Consider the following 19146-nt stretch of genomic DNA (forward strand, 5'->3'; position numbering starts at 1 on the left):
TTTACCCCAGCTGCCATCCAAGTGCAAATCACCCCGGCACAAGGAGAGATCAGCGTGGGAGAGTCCAAATTTTTCCTCTGTGAAGGTAAGATTAATCTCAAACAAATGTCACGTTGCACAGATTGATTCAAATGCCACCGCCTGCTGTAAAAAAAAATGCAGGCATTAATAGAGATCATTAGATGAATGGGGATTACAAGTCTGTTGGAATAATTAGACTGTTTTAGATCTAATATACTCTCGTTAGAGGTGAAGCATAAAAGAACGACAAAAAGAGGAGGCAGGGGTGAATTGATGGAGCAGTGTATTCTGAGGAGGTGGTGGGAAGTGGAGATCAGAGGCAGGTAAAGATGAGGGCTTAGCAGAGGGGGGCGAGAGACACAGCCTGAAGCGATAATGAAAGAGAGGTCTTGCACTTTATGGTGTTTTATTCAGTATTGATTATACATGTACACTCGTCAGATTGTCTGAGGTAAAGGTGGCATTCACATCATACAATCTATTGTACTTTATTACACAACAGTTAGTTCTGACCGAGTTCTCTGATTGGACAAGAGAAGAGGCCTTTCCTGACCTTTCAGTGTGTTTCCAGAAGTAAAAATCCCAATCATTTTCTCCTTAGCAGATTGGATTATTAGCGAGTGTGAAACAACTATATTTGATCGTGTAGGAGATACAAGTTTGTATAGAAACCTTGTTTTGAGAAAGACATGGTTTATTTGCGATATCGGGGGAAAAGAACTACACTACCCACGATCAATGAGTCACAGCAAGGTCTCAGATTGGTGGAGCTCGCTGTTACCATGGCAATGTTTCCTGCCCCTATGCGCCATATGCCAACTGACAGTTTCGCAAGCAGGCTAGGTAGTTGGTTAGCGAACAGGAAATGTACTCATTGCCTGGTCATGCTGCAGTGAATGTAATTTATATATTCAACAACATAAACTACAAGATAATACAACACTTGTACTAACAGTATAAACGCTATAACAACGACGTTACATGTAAAAAGAATATAATATAATATATAATTATATCGTTCACAATGGATTGTGGGTTTGCCCCATTTCAAGGTGGCCTCTTCGCACTAGCCATGACCGTGTCCACATTTTTTTTTTTTTATCCCTTCTCTTTTTTCTTTTTCTCTTCACATTTTTCTAACATGATGATAATGTTTGTAACAGTGTGTGAGAGAGACGCAGCTGTTCTTTTTTTCAGGGACATTTCAATTCACCATTGTATTCGGGATGTCATACATCTCAGAGTTGAATGCTGTATAACCTCACTAAGTAAAATTGAGCTGAAATGTATGGCTGGATACCACTTGAAGAAAGAACATGTGCTTTTCGAACAGACCCTTGAAAAAGAGCCTTTTAAATGAAACAGTCGGAGCCGACTCTAATTCATCACCTGTTGCTACATCACCACTTGTAGAAGAGTTTCAGTGAAAACAAGTCAGATAAATATATTGTCAATCTGTGTGCATGTAGAATTTAAAACCTCGACACTTTTTTTTTGTTCTATGAGAGAGAGCGTGTTAAGCGTGAATTCAAATTCCGCACATGAAAAGAATGCCAAAATGCATTTAGGAGCACAGTCTCAGCTTGCACTCGTCTTCATAAAACATGAATAACGTTGAAAAGATGTCTGATTTTTCTTTCGGTAAGAGATGACTGCTACTAAATAATCCACTGTTTCCACTGAGAAAACAGAAATTATTCATATAGCTCCCCTTTTGTTTTAGTTTGCATGTTTCTTTGATTTTTTGGGGGATAAACACTGAAGCAGGAAGGGATGGTTTTGATGTGAAAATAATGTTCCCCAATCATTTTCACTCGACAGAATTTTTGATTTAGTAATTGTCAATAATGATCTTTTCCTCTGATCTTTCTTTTTTTTCCATGTACTTGATGTTTATCATGCAATCATGGCGTAAAAAAAATTAGAGTAGTTACTCATCTCTGATGTTATATATTTTAAAAATAATGGTTCAGGAGCTTCAATTCATGTATGAGCTGAAAATGAACCCAAATGTATACTAATAGCTTTTGATTATATACAGTACTGCTGGGGGTTTGATTCAATCACATATCTTTGGAAGCACAAAGCGGCAAAACATTTTAGCATTTAAATAGTGTGATTATTGTTGCAGCTGTGATCCTTGCAGATTTCCTGCCTGCATGGCCTCATGCTTCATATTTTATGTTTCAGTGGTGGGAGATGCTAAAGACATTGACTGGTTCGCCCCCAGCGGAGAGAAGATCCTCCCCAACAGGCCAGACATGTTTGTGAGTCGCAGCGATGAAACCATGTCGACCCTCACCATTTACCACGCCAACGTGGACAGCGCCGGGATCTACAAGTGTGTGGCAAAGAACGGCGACAAGGAGGCCCAGGCCACAGTCCAAGTCAAGATCTTTCGTAAGTCTCTCTTTTTGATTAAGACTGGAGGTTTTTGTGAAAAATGTTATGCTTTAAAGTAGATTCAAACAACAGATGAACATAAAGATCTACTCTGTAATCCAAGACAACTAAGTCTTCATTAAAACTTCATTAACATATCCTCCGGTTTATTTTTGGCTGTGTCTTAAGAAGCTGAAGATTTTAAGACTATTTGATTTGACTTCATTTTCACGCCTAAAGAGAGCCCCGGGTTGGAATAATGCAAATGCTTCTGTGATTGTGTTGTTGCAGGAAAGAGATTGTAAGGAATGAAAAATACAGAAGCATTCATGTTATATAGTAATCTGTGTGGATGTAGTTGATCAAGAAATGGTCTTGAATCACAAAGTAATTTGGGACCAATTTTTGCCCCAATGTTTGGGATGATTTTGGGTTTGCCCGAGGCTGAGCTGTGGTACAATATAAATTTTTATCAATTGCACCGGTAACCCCAGGATGTCACATTGAAATAACCAAAGCTAACACATCCAAGTAGGGTTTTAATGGGCTTCACCTTGTTATGTTGACTAAAATGTGGCTTTGAAGTAAGTTAGCATTGGGACCCACATGGGTTATACTCCAGAGTCCTCAGAATTAGGGATGCCATTGAAAGAGTAATGTGGGCGCTGTGGCAGAACCAAGTCAGTTAAATGCTTCCCATGTAGACCTTATATGGAACAAATTGATTGCCCCTTATCAATCATTCTTGACTAACACATAGGGCCTCCATGGAAACCATATTTGGGCTTCCCAATAGGTCCCCACATGTCTTAGCTAGATTGGAACTGGGGAATTTCAAATAGTCCTTCTGTATTTCTGAATGCAAGCAAAGCTTCTTTGAACTATATTTACCTGAACTTTCTTCCCACACCATCTGTGATTATTTCAAATCCAAACCAGCTAAACATTCTTTAGAGAGGCAGACTCTAAACCATGTGGTGGCTCGTTGCACCGCTAATCAACTGTAAGATCTTTTTTTAAAGCATTGTGAATTTTCCACTTGACAGTTTCCACCTTTTGAAGTGACAGACTAACAGTTGAGACGTCTTTAAACGCTTCATGCATGTGTTTTTTCACATCTCCCTACAGAAAAGATCACCTTCCAGGACGCTCCCAGCCCACAGGAGTTCAACGATGGTGACGATGCTGATCTAGTGTGCGATGTGATCAGCTCGCCGCCGCCCACCATCATTTGGAAGCATAAGGGCGCCAAGATCCAGGCTGCCAAAGATGGTGAGCCAATTCAAACATCCAAATGTTCCAATGCTTGAACTACTTTCTCACCTCCAACCCGCCTTCCCATCTCATCTCTCTGACTCCTCGAGCAGTAACCTCAGCGTCCTGCTAGTGCTGTCTGCCAATTCATGCTCTCCAATCAATTTGCCACACTTTTCCTGTTCTCCTTCTCACACTGCCCGACATCTATGAACAAAGCCATGCATTTTCAGCAGGGAAGTCTTAGACCTCATAGACGATGCTTGAACATGGAAATTGTATTTTTTTTGGCCTAGCGAGGAGTGGATTTTGTCACCAGTAAAGATGTCTGAGGGCAGATTGGTCCTAAAATTACCCTAAAAGAGAGTGAAATACTCTGGAGGCTGAAAATATCACCAGCTGAAGCCCCAGAAAGAGTGGAAAAGGCAAATAGTATATGTGTACCACTGCTTATACAAAGTAGATGCAGTCTACTTTGTATAAGCAGTATAAACATATGTTAAATATGTTGAAGTCAGAAGCTTGGAGTCACCTGTAACATTAATCGTTTTGTTTCTCCCGTAAAAAAATGGCAATTCTTACAGAGAAAAAAAACATTTAAATTCAAGCCCCAGATATTATAATTGAATTTGTTTTGGACTCAGAAAAGAAAAAGAAATGATAAAAACTCACACTCACTCATTTCTGCTCCATGACAGGGTTTGCAATCAGGCCCAGAATATTACAGAAACCTGATTTTCTTTCTTTGGGCGACTTTGAAGGCTTTAAAGTGGACAGATAAATATGTTCAAACTGTGATTTGTTTGTCTGTTCAATGTTCAGCTGATCTTCAGTGATCCATTTTTAAATAGTGGTTACCCAAAAACTACTTTCTCTGTCATTCTAGTTATGACAGCTTGGCTATAAAACACCTCTATTCAGTCCAGACTTCCATATGTGTTATTGTGCACTTCAAACTGACATTGCACCCGTTTCATGTTTTAAATCTGCACAGATATCTGCACTGAGCCTCCAATTGTCTCTACTTATATTCTCATTGAAATGTTGCTAAAAGGTATCCTTGTCTCGTTTGAACAGCATTTGTTCTCACATACTAAAAATAACTTTTTTCATACACCCTTCAAACAACATTACATCTACTTATTATGAGTATTATCTGCAACATAAAAGCACGACAGACCACTCAACGATATCAAGTAGTCCTCTCAGCCACCTCACAGCACACAATCAGGTTTTTGTGGCAGGCAATCCCCAAACCCTTTAACACCGTTGTATGAGTGTTTTTGGGCGTTCTCTGTTGGGGTGTAGTCCCCATCCCCATGGGATTGCCAAGTGTCTCTGCTGTATCTGTACTATTAAAGGTACTCTGTGAAAAATCCCAATATCAAAGAGAATTGCCTTTAGCAATTTTAGGCTTGAAAGGAGGTTTGGAAAAGTTTGCATCTTGCTGCAGCTCCAGAGGACTTAAGGCTGTAATCAGCTTCAATTTACAGCTGCACAATGGATTCTCATAGTGAGTCATGGTCACAGCAGAAATTAAAAAAAACAAACCCGAACAGAACAAAAGCTCTAAAAGGTCTATAGAAACTTGTCAAACAACTCTGCATATTAATCCTTATTTTTCACTGGCGTTTCCTTTTGTTCTGAAACGTTGGTGCCAGTAAAAATGATTTGGAGCTTTGTTACGTGATGATCAGAACTAAAGCAATTAGTGCTGTTGTAGAGGAACTGTGAGGATTTTAACGAAACCAGACAAATAAACACTGTAGAGGTGAATTACTCACTTCTTCCTCCGACATTTGGCAGGATTAGTTAGTGGAGATGTTGTGATATCTCAATATCATCTGTTTATATCATCAAAACTTTAAAATTGACTCATTTGAAGTTAAAGGCTTTATATGTGATTTTTCACACTTCAATATAATAGAAATCAAGTCTGTCCTCTGAAAATAACTCTGTGAGTCATGACTGTTTACAATGGGTGTAACACCCGAGTCCCACTGTCTGTGATGTTTTCAGAGTTTTATCTTCAGTTTGTTTACATCGCCAGGACGGCCGGCTGACTCCTCCCCTCGAGTATAAAAGTTGTTTAATTGAGGGACTAGAGAAAATAAGAATAACATACTGTACTCACTGCTTAACTGTGTTTCTAGATCACGCTCATTTCAGGTAATTTTAGCATTAGCATGCTAACACAACAATGCAGCGCCAGTTGTTTTGGTTTCATGCTGGTGCTCAAGGGCGACATCTGCTGGATCAAAAAATCGCATATAAAGCCTTTAAGTAGATTAGTCAAAAGCAGATGCTGTATGTCCGTGGTTCAAATCCCGGTTTAACCAAGAATTAAGTTAGTTTCATGACGATTTTTTTTTTTTAGTTGATACAAATGTATCTCACATTATCATCTGGAATAAGTGACCTTAACATTTTAAGGCAGCCTGGACTCTAAACATGTCAAGTTCAAACAACTGTTTTTAAGTAACAAAATCCAGAGAAACATTAGGATTTATATTTTAACAACATGTTGGATAACCAATTACCATTCATAGTCAGATAACAGCTAGTGTTAGCAATGTGCTAAGTGGTCCAAAACAGCAGGCCGTCCCCTCCAACGATCCAGAGAAAGCTTCAACATTTGTATGACTTTGAGCCCAGATCACAACAGTAGAACATTATCCAACCTGAACATGACGTAACAGGCCAACAGCCGCTGTGTGAGTATAGTGAACGGTGAAATGTGCTGCAGGAGAGGAGCTTTTCTGTGGACATTTTGAAACCAATGTAAAATCTGTGGTTTACTGCAGCTGCTGTCCTCCATGAAGTAACAAGTCATAAACATTTCCCCCACCTCCAACTAACACAAGGAGGGCCTTAATGGTAGTATATTTATATATTTTCTTGTCCAATGAATTATTTAATCTGGCAACAACTAAAGCTGCAGCAGGAAACAAGAGTTCAGAGCAGCTTCACCTCAGAGAGTTCAACTCCAACTTCCCTCTGCTGCCTTTGTTTTACACTTGGCCTGGGCCTATTTTAACCTCGCAGTAACCCCTCCTTTTGGTGACCGCTGGAGGGCTTGCAGTCGCCACAGTGTTGTGCTAAGCCCGCCTTTATTCTTGGAGTCTGGTCAAGGAATGTGTTTTTCACTGGAAAAACCACTAATTGCAGCCAACAGTGAAAACTGAAAACTGCTTATGCAATCTTCCTCAGAGCAGCAGTTGACCTCACCATGCGCTGCGTGCTGCGTTGTTAATGTTCCCATCAAAATGTGTCAATGTATCGTGGATTAACAGCTGGTTAATGGAACGCAAAGCTCTCTCTTCTGTTTGGATTCTGCACTGAGCCCACGCCAAAGTTAGAAATGAAATATTTAGACTTGAGCTTAATAAACTGAATAAAGATAAAAATATATTTTCCAAGTCTCTGTACCTAGAGGAATTAAAACTATTTTACTCATGCACAAGCCAGGAGACAGAATGAAGACAATTATATTACATGATTTTTCAAAGTGAAAAAATCCAGAATGTTCAAATCATAGACTGTAAATATTAATGGACGAAGCCTGAAGGTGGGTTTTAAGCCTCTTGATGAACAGCCCACCTGTCAATCATGTCAGCTACACGCCTAACTATGGATAACACACAGCTGTACACAGTTTCCTCCTGATGCTGCCTTCCTATTGGCTGCCGAGCCTGGAAGCTTAACCAATCCAACCATGAAACCACATGCATCATTTAGCAGATACATATATCATTATCAGGAGTTAAAGTCCTCATAACAAAAGAGCCAGTAGAGGTGGAACTGATTTTAACTTCTTTATATGTTGGTTGGTTCATACCACAACCTTATGTCCTTCCATAAGAAGATCAACATTTTCTAGCATCATTTTGAAAGTGTTGAGCGTGCCTGTGCTGCTTGGCGTGTACCCAGGTGATAGGTTTGTGATTCTGGGAACATGCCAGGTGGATGTGAGGGAGCCCTGCAGAGCTGCCAGATGTTGAATGTTAGAGAAGGATTCATTCAGTCGTACGTTTATATCAGTTATATTCCTATTACTTCTACAAACAATAACTGTGATTAACACTTACACTAGTACAATTACAACATGCTGTATCATAGGGATTCCTATTTTGGGTATTAAGGTCTTGAAAATATGTTTTTTTGATGAGATGCACTGAAGCTACTTTTTAATATGCACTGCTAGAAGAAACAAAAATGTCTGACATTAACGCAGCAGCCTGTGTGGGATGCGGACAGTTGTCTCGAGGTGTCGTCCAGTTCGCCAATCAGCGTCAGGTTGGTGTGCAGCTGCTGCTAAGTCGCTTGTTCATGTAATGATTCAGGCCAAGGGATAGGTGACAACACTGAAGTGATAGGAACATGAACAAGGCAGACATAAGGATGACAGCCAAAATAATTGCGGGTACTCTCATGGTTCAACAACTGAGTATTAAACCGGTAATGGGGCACCGATAGCCTAGCGGTTATGAAGCATTCCCCATGTACGGAGGCTATAGTCCTCGTCGCAGCGGCCTTGGGTTGGAATCCCACCTCTGCTCTTTGCTTCATGTCACCCCCCCCCGACTCTCTCCACCACCCATCATTTCCTGTTTCTCTTCAGCTGTCCAATCCAATAAAGGCAAAAATATGGCTTAAAAAATGGTGTCAGAGGGGGACAGATGTTTTAACAGATGACTTAAAATCTTGATGCATGTGGCGAGGCAGTTTTTGGGACGATAACTCAATCCTAAACTACTGCAAACTATCTCTAAGTGGATGATACCACACAACACATCCAATTGAAACTGAAAAAAACAAACCATTTTAATTCTTGTCATGTTATTTTACAGTGATGTGTAAAGTTCTGTTTAGACTTGAACGTATCATCAAATTGATTTAATATGTTGTCCAATTGCTGAGATTCTCTGTGGAATAAAATGCTCAGACTGAGAAGTGACAAGAAGAAATGTTGGTTATTGTTTTGTATTGAATAGAACATGTGAATAGAAAATGACTTGATTGTATACTTCTCCATGTTCAAAGGCAGAAATTAGACTTTAACATGACCAAAAAACACAAGAAAATACATCATGAAAACAGAGGACAGTATAAATTACAGAAGGGCAGCAGGTTCTTAATGATAATAACTGAAGAGGTGTAAAATAATCACATAACGGTCGTCGTGCAGGACGAGGCCAAAATCTATTCCAGCACTCAGCACACGATTATATGAATTGAGTTATTTTATCGCACATCTTTGGCTATAGGAACACAAGTCTGGGACGCGCTCATTAGCATGGATATTGAACTTGTTACATTAGACTGCAGTGGAGGAGCTCCCGTCCCCAATGAGAGAACGAGCCTGCCTGTGAAAGTACCACCTAACAAGAACTCTATAAATAGCCGTTTACAACTTGGAAACTAGGGAGTTTTTAAAGTACGTCTTTCCTGGTCATACTTTTCAGAGAAATGTGGGTTTTTTTCTGCAATTTTCCTAATTTGGAAGTGTAAAGAACAAAAAAAAAAAAGAAACGACCCAGATCCCCTGAAACGTGTGAGAAACAACACCTGGTTTCAGTTAAGACGGCGCACTCTGTTACTGTGTGTTTATGGCTGCTTTAATTATAGATTCAACACTTTGTCGGTTCTCTGTGACGGTTGTTAAACACGGCTGAAATACGTCTGGAGTGGCCACGGTGTCATGCAGGGCTCTCTGCGTTCTTCCGACCACTCGCTTGATTACCGGGGATAATTAGACCCTTTTTACTCTGGCTCCAGCTTCCTGTCTGAGAATTTAACTGAAGTATTCCAGTTTTATAAATCATGCTCTTGAGCCTCTCCTTGATTTAGGTGCACTGTGAGGAGATTTTTTTTAAAACAGAAGGACATAATCAAACTTTCACACTTCAATTAAGCTCTTGTTGCCTTTTTTTAGATTTTGATATTCTTATTATTTAAAGCATTGAAGCAAAGGTTACAGACCATTTACAAAGGTTGACATAAAAGCATATAAAGAGCACATAACATATCCATCATTAACTGCCCATACAAGCCAGATTTAAAATGAACCATTTTTATATCTTGATTACGGTGCCTGATGAATAACCTTCCTCTGTTGGCCTTTTGTGTTTCAGTGCGATTCAAGATCATGGATAATGGCCACCTGCATATCCGCGGCATCAAGAAGACAGATGAGGGCATGTACAACTGTGAGGCTCGCGTCATGGCCAGAGGAGAGATCGACTTCAGGATGATCAAGGTCGTAGTTAACGGTGAGTACTGTGTCTCTTGCACGTTCACCCCCTGCTCTCCGCCCGACCTCCTAAACTAAAGGAAAAGAAAGTTGCTCAACATTTTTGGGGTGTCGACCCTGAAATATGTAGAAATATTTTAAAGCCTTGGATTTGTAAAAAAAAAACCTTAATTCATTTTTGTATTTTTCCATGAACGTTGGTTTGATGTGATCTGAACATCTGTCATCAGCCAGTCCGTTTCTTTAGTCCAGAGCATGACATCTGAACACATATTAGCAGGAATGTCATGTAACTTTGATTTTGATATCTATGACCCTTAAATGATTCCTATCCTGCCCATCCTTTACATTTCTTTTACAAAGATTCTTGTGGAAACACAAATATCGCAATATAATCAACAGGTAGAACAGTTACATTTGCAGAAACTGGAAGGCTTTGTGATGTTCTGTAATGCTTACATACTTTTTCATGGTTGCATATTAAGGCAAATCAGAATTTAAATTCATCTTAAATTGCCCTAGTTTCCTGCAGTCGCCTCTTCTTTTATTGTATTTTGTCATGTAGTGGTTATGATTCATGTTTTAAAAGAAAACACTTTTGGACTTAAGGTGTGTAAAAGTTTTCATTTACTTCCAAAAACTTCTGCTGCTTTCCTTTTTTAACCATCATGACAATCAGTAATAAAACAGGAAGTACATCACACAGAAACTCCACATGATGTCATTTTTTGATTCATAACTTTATGCAGAGATTTACAGTTTACCTCATCAGATACTTTAAACAATCTCTGTAGGGGCTCTTTAAAAATCCTGTGCCTAACCGTTGCCATGTCTTTTTCAGTTCTTCCCACCATCCGTCCCAGGCTTTTGGACGTCAACGCCACGGCGGACATCGGAAGCACGGCTCTGTTGGCCTGCGACGCAGACGGCTTCCCTGAACCCACCGTCACCTGGGCACAGTACGTCATCACTGCTGCCAATGGCACATATGTTTAATAGATTAGGATCAGGGCTGCATCTGAGCTGTCATAAATACTTACCCCCCAAAAAATACTGAAAACATCACAGCAGGAATAAAGAGAAGACGAAGACTTTACACAGATCCTCGTAAAACATGATGATAAAAACACAGAAACAAACTCTTGTTATGACATCTAATGCACTACTGCTGGTTCCACTTGCACTGTTAGATCTGTCCGAACAGAGAGGCCATTTGCATCCGTTTGAATGGATTTCATGAATATGATAGGCAGTGTAAAGCTGTGAATCCAACACTGCAACTCAAGCGCTGCAGTTTTCTTTCCTGCTTGCATAAAAAATGTTCCCAGAATAAAGATCAGACGACTAAAAAATCATTATAACATCTTTAAATGTTGTTTTTTATAAGCTGCAAGGCTTCTGTTACAGATCTTTTATCACTCGGGTATCATGTTTGAGTTCAATCCTCAGCATTATCTTCACTTTTTACCTAAAACCTCTCATTAGTTTCACCTTAAAAAGTAGAAATGAGTTATTAGCAAACGTCTGTATTTTGTGCTTTGCCTATAGCCAGATCAAGGATTAAGTGAGGTTTGTCTCCTTTGGTTTTCCTTCCTTAGCATTTAGAGAAGTCCAGTAGTTAATGTAATGGTTTGCAGTTAAGTCCAGGTTCACTTCATTTAGTTACACACCGTCCTAATCTAAGAAGACCTGAGGTTTATCTTTAGTGCAGGAGAGCAGGGTGTTGCTTTATCAATGACACTTGTTTAAAGGTGGGACTGCGCCCTTCAGGAACAGGATGCACTCTATTGACCGTGTCACAGGGATGCGTATTAATCAGGTGGACAGTTTCCTCGCTGGAGTCGTTGGGCTATCTCTGCCCTCTGTCTCCAGCTGCTGGACACAGTGCCAACAACAGGGTGCAGACACACTGAGGATAGAACTGGGTGTGATAAATGTCTTTCATATCAACATGTAGGACCCTAAAAACAAAGTTTCTGAGTTACTTTTGGCAAATATCAGTCATCTCATTGTTTAACATGACTGCTATGAGACCTCTCCTAAATCCACCCTGCGCCCAGCCGCCACCCTCGGACTGTGTCGTCCCCTCAACCACCTCTGTCCTCATTAACACACGGCCTGTCTGACCGCCACCTCAGCGGCAAGGAAGTGTGGACAACAGGAACGCGAGGAATAAAAAGGAGAAATCCTGCCTGCGTATCATCCCATCTGCTCTTTTGTAAAGCGTCTCAAAATCACAGTTGTTATGAATTGGCGCTATACAAATAATGATTGATTGATTGTAAAGATCAACATGATGCTTGAATCGCTCGCCACTCTGTAGCCAATTTTTCAGCCTAAAAAAGGAAGAGTAAACTTGGTTCCTTAAATTTGGAACATCGTTTTTTCTTTTTATGCTCATTGAATATGTAAATCTAGAAGAGCTCCAAACAAGCCCTCTAAAAGGCTACTTCAAAACCAACCAGAAGTGCAAATTGCGTGTTCAGGTTCAGAACTAATCCACTGGGACTGGTAGCTTTTTTTTAATTTTTTTGCCCTCCTATAAATTGAGCCTTCTGATCAAGTCTGAAATAAATGAGATGTAACATTTCTCCCTCTCCGGTGCTGCTGCTCTCTTCTCTGTTTTGCAGGACTCCATATGCACCACATATAGATTTCAGGGGAAGCTAGAGCTGTGAAGTGTTTGTAAATAGGGCATGAATATGGATTTGCGTGGCCTTGCCTTCAAGTAGTTGTGTGGGTGAAATGATGAGATTTACATGTATTTATATTTTCATCACTGTAACAAGTGCAAGAACAGCTCTGATGAGTGTTATTAGGCAGGTTTCCACTCCGCACACACTCTTTCAATGCCATACCGTTTCCTCTGTGGTTAAATACGAGGCACTTGTGCATATTTTATTCAGAAGTGGAGGTGCACCTGGTCGCACAAGCTGCTTGTAAAGTTTAAATTTGGCTCAGCTGTAGCATATGTGCAAAAATGCCTTGGATTTAAAATGTAAAAAATTCAAGCATTGGATTCAAAATATGACATGAAATTGCCGATGTGCATTTCTGAAAAAATTTAAATGGAGCATCTAAGGACCAATAGTATTCGCTCTACAGTAAAGTTATCTTCAGTGTGCCACAGAGCATTGCACGGGGTATCTGCTGATCGATAGTATTTATAGAATTAAATCTCAGAAATTGACTTCAGCTGCAAAATATGATAAATTAAATATCTTCTGGAATTTATTTAGGTTAAACTCAATAATTAAGAACTAAAGCTCACAAATCAGAAAACATATTTTCATTTTGAATAGCCTGATAGAGGGAACATCCTGAAATTAAGCTGAGCAGCAAAACTTCTCACATATGTATTGGTGTATCTCACTAAAATATCAACAGCCAGGGTAACTTGCACGTCGTATCTTTCCAACATCATCTCCAGACTTACCAAATAACAACAACAACAACAAGAGGGCTTAATGGAAGCCCCTCAGGACGACAGGATTTGTCAGTGCCACTGGCCATTGTTAAAGTTACTCGCTCGGATGATTCACACACCCACTCTGAGATCGGATGTACAAGGTTTAGAGACTCGACACTGATGTCACAACAAGCCCACCTCTGTTCCTGACACACAATACAGTCATGATTCACACGACGGGATCGGGGTTGCCTGTCAGGTAAACATTAACAATCTGTAGTTTAGGCATTTAATACAACTTACCCTGTCACTTTGTTGATGGGAGAGATGTTTTATGCATACAGGTTCTTTGTATGAATACTTAAGGTATTCATTTCTGACTTAGATTGGACATTCTGATGAGTAGTACAGACAAACTTAATAACTTTATAGTTTAACCAAACAAGAAACCTTTTATTTGTTCTGGTAATCTCAAAGGAGTAAAATCACAATCATGCAAAAGTGTTACATAGTGATGCTTCTTTCTCTAACAGATGATCTTTGGCAGGATAAGTAGAGACAACAAGAGATGTGTTTGTATTTAGATACAGTTGGTCCAATATTATATAGAAACTGCCTCCAGTACAAATATGTGCTGGCAGTATCTTTAACTTCATCAGTCCAGACACAGACTGGATACTAATACTTTGAGCCTGAATCTCGAGATATCATAATTTCCTCACTGCTACAACTTACAGTACACGGCAAGTTGCAGTGTTCTGCCAGTATCGTTGAATTATGGCTCGTCCTGGCAACTCTACTGTTTGAGAGCAGTGAAGAAGAAGTATTTTTAGTGCTTTACAATTAAACAAATATGTGTGCAGTTTGCTGTGCTTCAGTTTAAGGTGCCGCCATACAGATTTAAAGGCAAAAGACCTATACAGGTGTTTAATCATCCATCCATTATCTTTACCACTTTACCCGTTTGGGGTCGCGGGGGGCTGGAGCAGATCCAATCTAATTTTAATAGAACTACTGTGACATTAATAGACGGAAGAAAAGAAGATAAACAAGTTCATAAAGTGGAATTGGTATCCAACAATCTCTTAATCACCTCAAAATAAATCGAGAATGACACCAACTTTCTGAACTCTTTAGATTCAAAACCAACTAGGAAGAGAGTAATGACTTAACACACAAGCCGTGTGATGGATTGTTGTATTAGACTAATATATCTCAACTAACTTTCTTCAGTGTAAATTGGGGGATACTTGATCACCTCTCCAGTTTGACAAATACCAACCAGCTATCATTTCTCCTCGTAAAGCTGTTTGCTTAGTGCGCTTACATATTCATGGTGCATAATTTAGGGCTGTCACGCAGCAGCACCGGCGCTGTGCAGAGGAAGCAAATAAGACCATCGAACGCCCTGATGTTTCTCACAGCTGTCGTCCCGTACAGTAAAGCCGGTGTGTGACGTCGTAGCTGAGGTTCAGGGACACGCAGTGCCTTTCAGGGAGAGAGATTTGAGAGAAGCAGGGAGGTTGAAGCGAGGTACAGATGGGTGAGGCATTGGAAAAACAGACGGGTAAAGCTCGTGTTTGTTATTTGTCATTCACTGTCTGCCTGCAAAAAGGCTTCGGGAAGGCTGCCATTTGAGGCATACAAATACCTAATTCTCCTCAAACAGGATTGCAACCTCCAGTGAAGCCTCAGCTTCTCAGAACTGAAAAAGAAGCACATTATAATCGAATTGGTGCATGGCCTCTCTTAAAACACAGATTTGTAAAGGCTAAAGGAGAGCTAGGGCAAACAAAAAGCTCAGGATGTGTTGGAGAACTTAAGCACAGGGAAGCTTTTTTTTTGGGGGGGGGGGGGTTTCCCAGTCTTTGTTGTGTACCAGCTGGTTTTCCTCCTGAGATAAAAAAAAAAAAAACAAACGCGTCATTGTCAGCGTGTCAGAAAAAAAGGAACTTGTCAGCTCCTCAAGATGTAAAAGTGAACATTTCCAAATTCTAACCCTCTCATGTCTTTTCCCTCTTTTTTTTTTCTCCCCCCCCTCTCTTACAGTAACAACATCGTCCTTGAAACGGGCGATAAGTACAGCCTGAACGAGGACGGCTCGGAATTGTTAATAAAAGACGTCAAGAAAGTGGACGAAGGAGATTACACTTGCATCGCCAAGAACAAGGCGGGGGAGAAAGCAGAGGAAGTCAGCCTGAACGTGTTCGGTAAGAGAATAACTCAGTTTCTCCTATGATAGCTCAGTGGGAACGATGAGGGTCTTTTTTCTCTCTCTCTGGCCTTTTCCTTTTGTACTTATTGACATCTGCTGTACGCGCCTCTACGGCTTATCCAGTGGCCGGGTGCAGGGTTACACAGCGTGAAGCGCAGGGGTTTTAAAGAAAGCGTGTCCTATTGAAAACTAATTAAGCCACCCCTAAGGACATTGAAAGATATCACACTAGAGTTTCTCCTCATGAGGAAATGCGCAGCAGCCTTATGTAATCATGTGCTTGCAGCTCTATTATGGGTCAATGGGGTATGAAACCACAACTCTAATGAAGCCCGTCTGTACGCTTTACTACGGCCATGCTAACAATATGTAACGGCTATTTAAAGCTGCACTGATGATAATGTTAAGAGAATGGATCAAATGACTAAGCTCGATGGTGAAGATTCATGTTGCAGAATGACACAGAGAATCATAAGCCACCTCTGCAGCAGCTCTACTGATGGGGTTTTAGCTAATTATGGGTCATTATTTGTGTTTTTACTGCTCACTAACTCCACCACATTCAGACCCCATTTCTTCAGTTGCAGGATGATGTTCATCAGCGAAAAAAAAAACAGCTCAGATAAAATTCACTTTACCTGCACAGATATTAAACAACCAGCAAGCCAGCTGTTCAAGTAGGTCAAACATCCAGCTGCTAAGAATTCAGCTGTGTGTCCTCAGACGTTGGTAGAGATAAAACAAAATGGTAGGGTCTGACCGATATATCAGTAATGGGGCCGATACCGCCATCTGGGAGAGAAAAAATCTGATACCAACATATCGGCCGATATCATTCTTAGATCTATGTTCGATCTGTAGAGATAGATATATATATATACACATATTTATTGCATATCTTTATCAATTGCTGTTTTCAAACACTTTTGGAAAAGATAAGTAATGTAGACAAGATGGTCACTCAACTGGAAAGTAACTGCGCATGTAGGTGCATCACTGCTTGACACTTTGGAGACTGATAATGTTTGTTGTAATCCATATAGCGCCCTCTGCTGGTGAAAGAGAACTGCTAGTGTCATACAATGAATCTCAGATAAAAAGCTATTTGGCTGCTGAATAAATCTAGGGGATAGAATTAGCCCATACCGTTAGTCACTGGGTTTGCTCATATCGGCCGATATTATCTGCTGGCCGATTAATCGGTATGTTCTACAAGAGTCCTGAAAGCATCCCCGTGAGTAACTGTATGTGGGGAAATGTCAGCTGTAATTGAGCCATGCTACATTTTTTGTCTTTTGTTTTACAGTGCAACCCAAGATTACCTACCTGAATAACCAGACTGCCGCAGAGTTCGACGAGGAGGTCACCCTGACCTGCGAGGCTTCAGGCGACCCCACGCCCACCATCTCCTGGAGTTTTGAAAACAGGGTGTTCACTGAAGGAGAACAGGTACTACAGGACTGTTTGTTTTCTTTTATAATAATGAAAGCGGTCAATGAACCTTCAAACAGGCAACCTATTCAAACACATACTGGAGTTTTACAATCTGGATGAATGGCGTGTCGGCCTTTAAGGCCACTCTTAAGGCATCCTTCAATATCAAGACGTTTACACAGGCTGTTACATCTGGAAGTAGACCTTTATGAAGGTAGTGCATTTATTCAACAAACATTTCAAACATCCAACTTTTTTGTTCCACAACTCTCATGAAATATCTCTGCTTTTTCATGTTGGATTATGTGCCCATCAAACCAAATACCAAACATGAATTTGCATTCTAATGTGTCTCCAGTCCAGTGAATAAATGTCCCAGTTTTCAATTTAATCCCGCGCGGTTCAATTGGACGAAAAGCTTGAATTGAAGTCTTCAAGTGCTACAAAAAAACGTGGGCAAAGTGTCAGTGATGATCCGCACTGTTCTGTCTTCAGAGCTCACACTCTGCAGACCTTGTTAACCAATCACATGTACTGTTTTTGGACTCCTTGAAACTTTGATTTATCCAAGAAAACCAGAGCATGACACCATTCTATTACAGAACTGAAACATCCACCAATATTTACATATATATGTTTGAGTAATGAAGCCACAGATTGACTCATTGTTAGACTACATTGTGTTTTGTTTTCAGCCCATTAGTAGCCAATGAGTTGGCCCATCAGCTCAAGCCACTCGCTGTGCCTCATACCCTCAAAACTTTTTTTTTAGAGAGTCCTGGATCACCACTTTAATTTACATTTTAGCAAAGTTCGGAATCTTTTTCCTTTTTTGCTAAACTATCTGCAGACTTCTCCAGTACTGCTGGAATTGCAGTAATGATTCTGTACGTTCCCATCACCAATGCTGGAAGGGGCAGGGTGCAGACTGCCATGAAAACCAATTTCCAGTCAGTGCCATGTCATGGCTTTCCCTCTGTGTGGCTCAGAGTTTATGTAACACTTCACTTCACATTCATCATTAGCATAAAAAAGGTGGAATGTCTCTGTAAAATAACGATGTGGACTCCTCATTGGGAATTCTCAGAAAATAAACTGAGACTTGGTTGAAGTCACGCTAGAGTGATTTCAGTGATAAAGCTTAGTGATGGAAGTGTAAACACCTCCGGCTCCAGAGTCTCCTTCTATCTCAAAAACAGATGTGTAATGCTCACTTCTGCTGCCTCTGACACATTTCTGTGATTATACACTTTAAAAAAATGAGTCGGCACTTTTCCTCCGGCTGGACATGATATAAGAGTAAGGAAGTCTTTGCACATAAAGCCACATACGGGTTATGCCTCTTTGTCATGCTCTGGTATATATATCCTCGTTTCTTCTCCTCGTGTCCTTCAGGAGTGGCAGAGATAACACTGGATTAAAGTGCTGGCTGCAGAACACTGTAAAAAGGCTTCTTAAGCAAGTGTGATATGAATACCATCCTTGTGCATTTTTTCTCCCTTAACACTGGTCACAGTGTGTTTGGCAGTCGCTAGGCTGAAGAGAGAATCTCATCCCGGAGTCTATTGTTATGCTCTTATCTGTTCATTAAAACGGTATAATTTTGAGAAATCCATCTTAATGGTGTCTTCTGACAACATGCGCCATGTGAGGAGTAGATGGATTAGTCACTTCAGAGGGATCATTTTCTGCTGTGAATGCACACTGTTAAGATAATTACCTTGCTGCCGCTAGCAGGTTTCTGGATCCAGGAAAGTAAAAGAACTTGTATGTTGGAGCATCAGCTTGCACTAAAACTACATAAACACCAATACACCTCCATGAAAGTTGTGTATTTCTTTTTAAGGGTTTCCATCCTCTGGGCTATGGGCCGCTACTGTTGCTGAAAATTGCCACCTGCCGCAGGGAAATATTATGATTGGGCCGAACTGATACATGCGTGTCACACCAGGTGTTCTATTCTTGGAGACATGCACAGTAAACGCTGTGAAAGCACCTGTCCTGGTATTTCCCACAGGACAGGAAGAGACTGAGTTGCACAATATTTGGGCCAAACCTGGCCTACTTTACCTCAGCGCTCTGTGCTCGCCGTGTTCAGCCGGTGCTGTGTGATGAATTCAAGCTGCCATGTTGAGCGTTATTTAACATCAAACACATCGCTGTGAAATGAGCCGTTCT

General features: G+C 40.5%; 1 protein-coding gene across 12 annotated transcripts in view; it reads left to right on the plus strand.

Moving 5' to 3' along the window:
* The window catches only part of ncam1a (neural cell adhesion molecule 1a), a 284110-nt gene that overhangs the window by 188783 nt on the left and 76181 nt on the right, over positions 1-19146 (plus strand). For all 12 annotated transcript variants that reach the window (XM_065962701.1, XM_065962702.1, XM_065962703.1 and 9 more), the window contains exons 2-8: positions 11-85; positions 2212-2421; positions 3532-3675; positions 9792-9929; positions 10752-10869; positions 15369-15529; positions 16841-16983. In XM_065962701.1, coding sequence (XP_065818773.1) covers positions 11-85; positions 2212-2421; positions 3532-3675; positions 9792-9929; positions 10752-10869; positions 15369-15529; positions 16841-16983 — 989 coding nt within the window. The remainder of the gene's footprint in view (positions 1-10; positions 86-2211; positions 2422-3531; positions 3676-9791; positions 9930-10751; positions 10870-15368; positions 15530-16840; positions 16984-19146) is intronic.

The sequence above is a fragment of the Labrus bergylta genome, chromosome 14 (assembly GCF_963930695.1).
Source record: "Labrus bergylta chromosome 14, fLabBer1.1, whole genome shotgun sequence".
NCBI classification, from domain to species: Eukaryota; Metazoa; Chordata; class Actinopteri; order Labriformes; family Labridae; genus Labrus; species Labrus bergylta.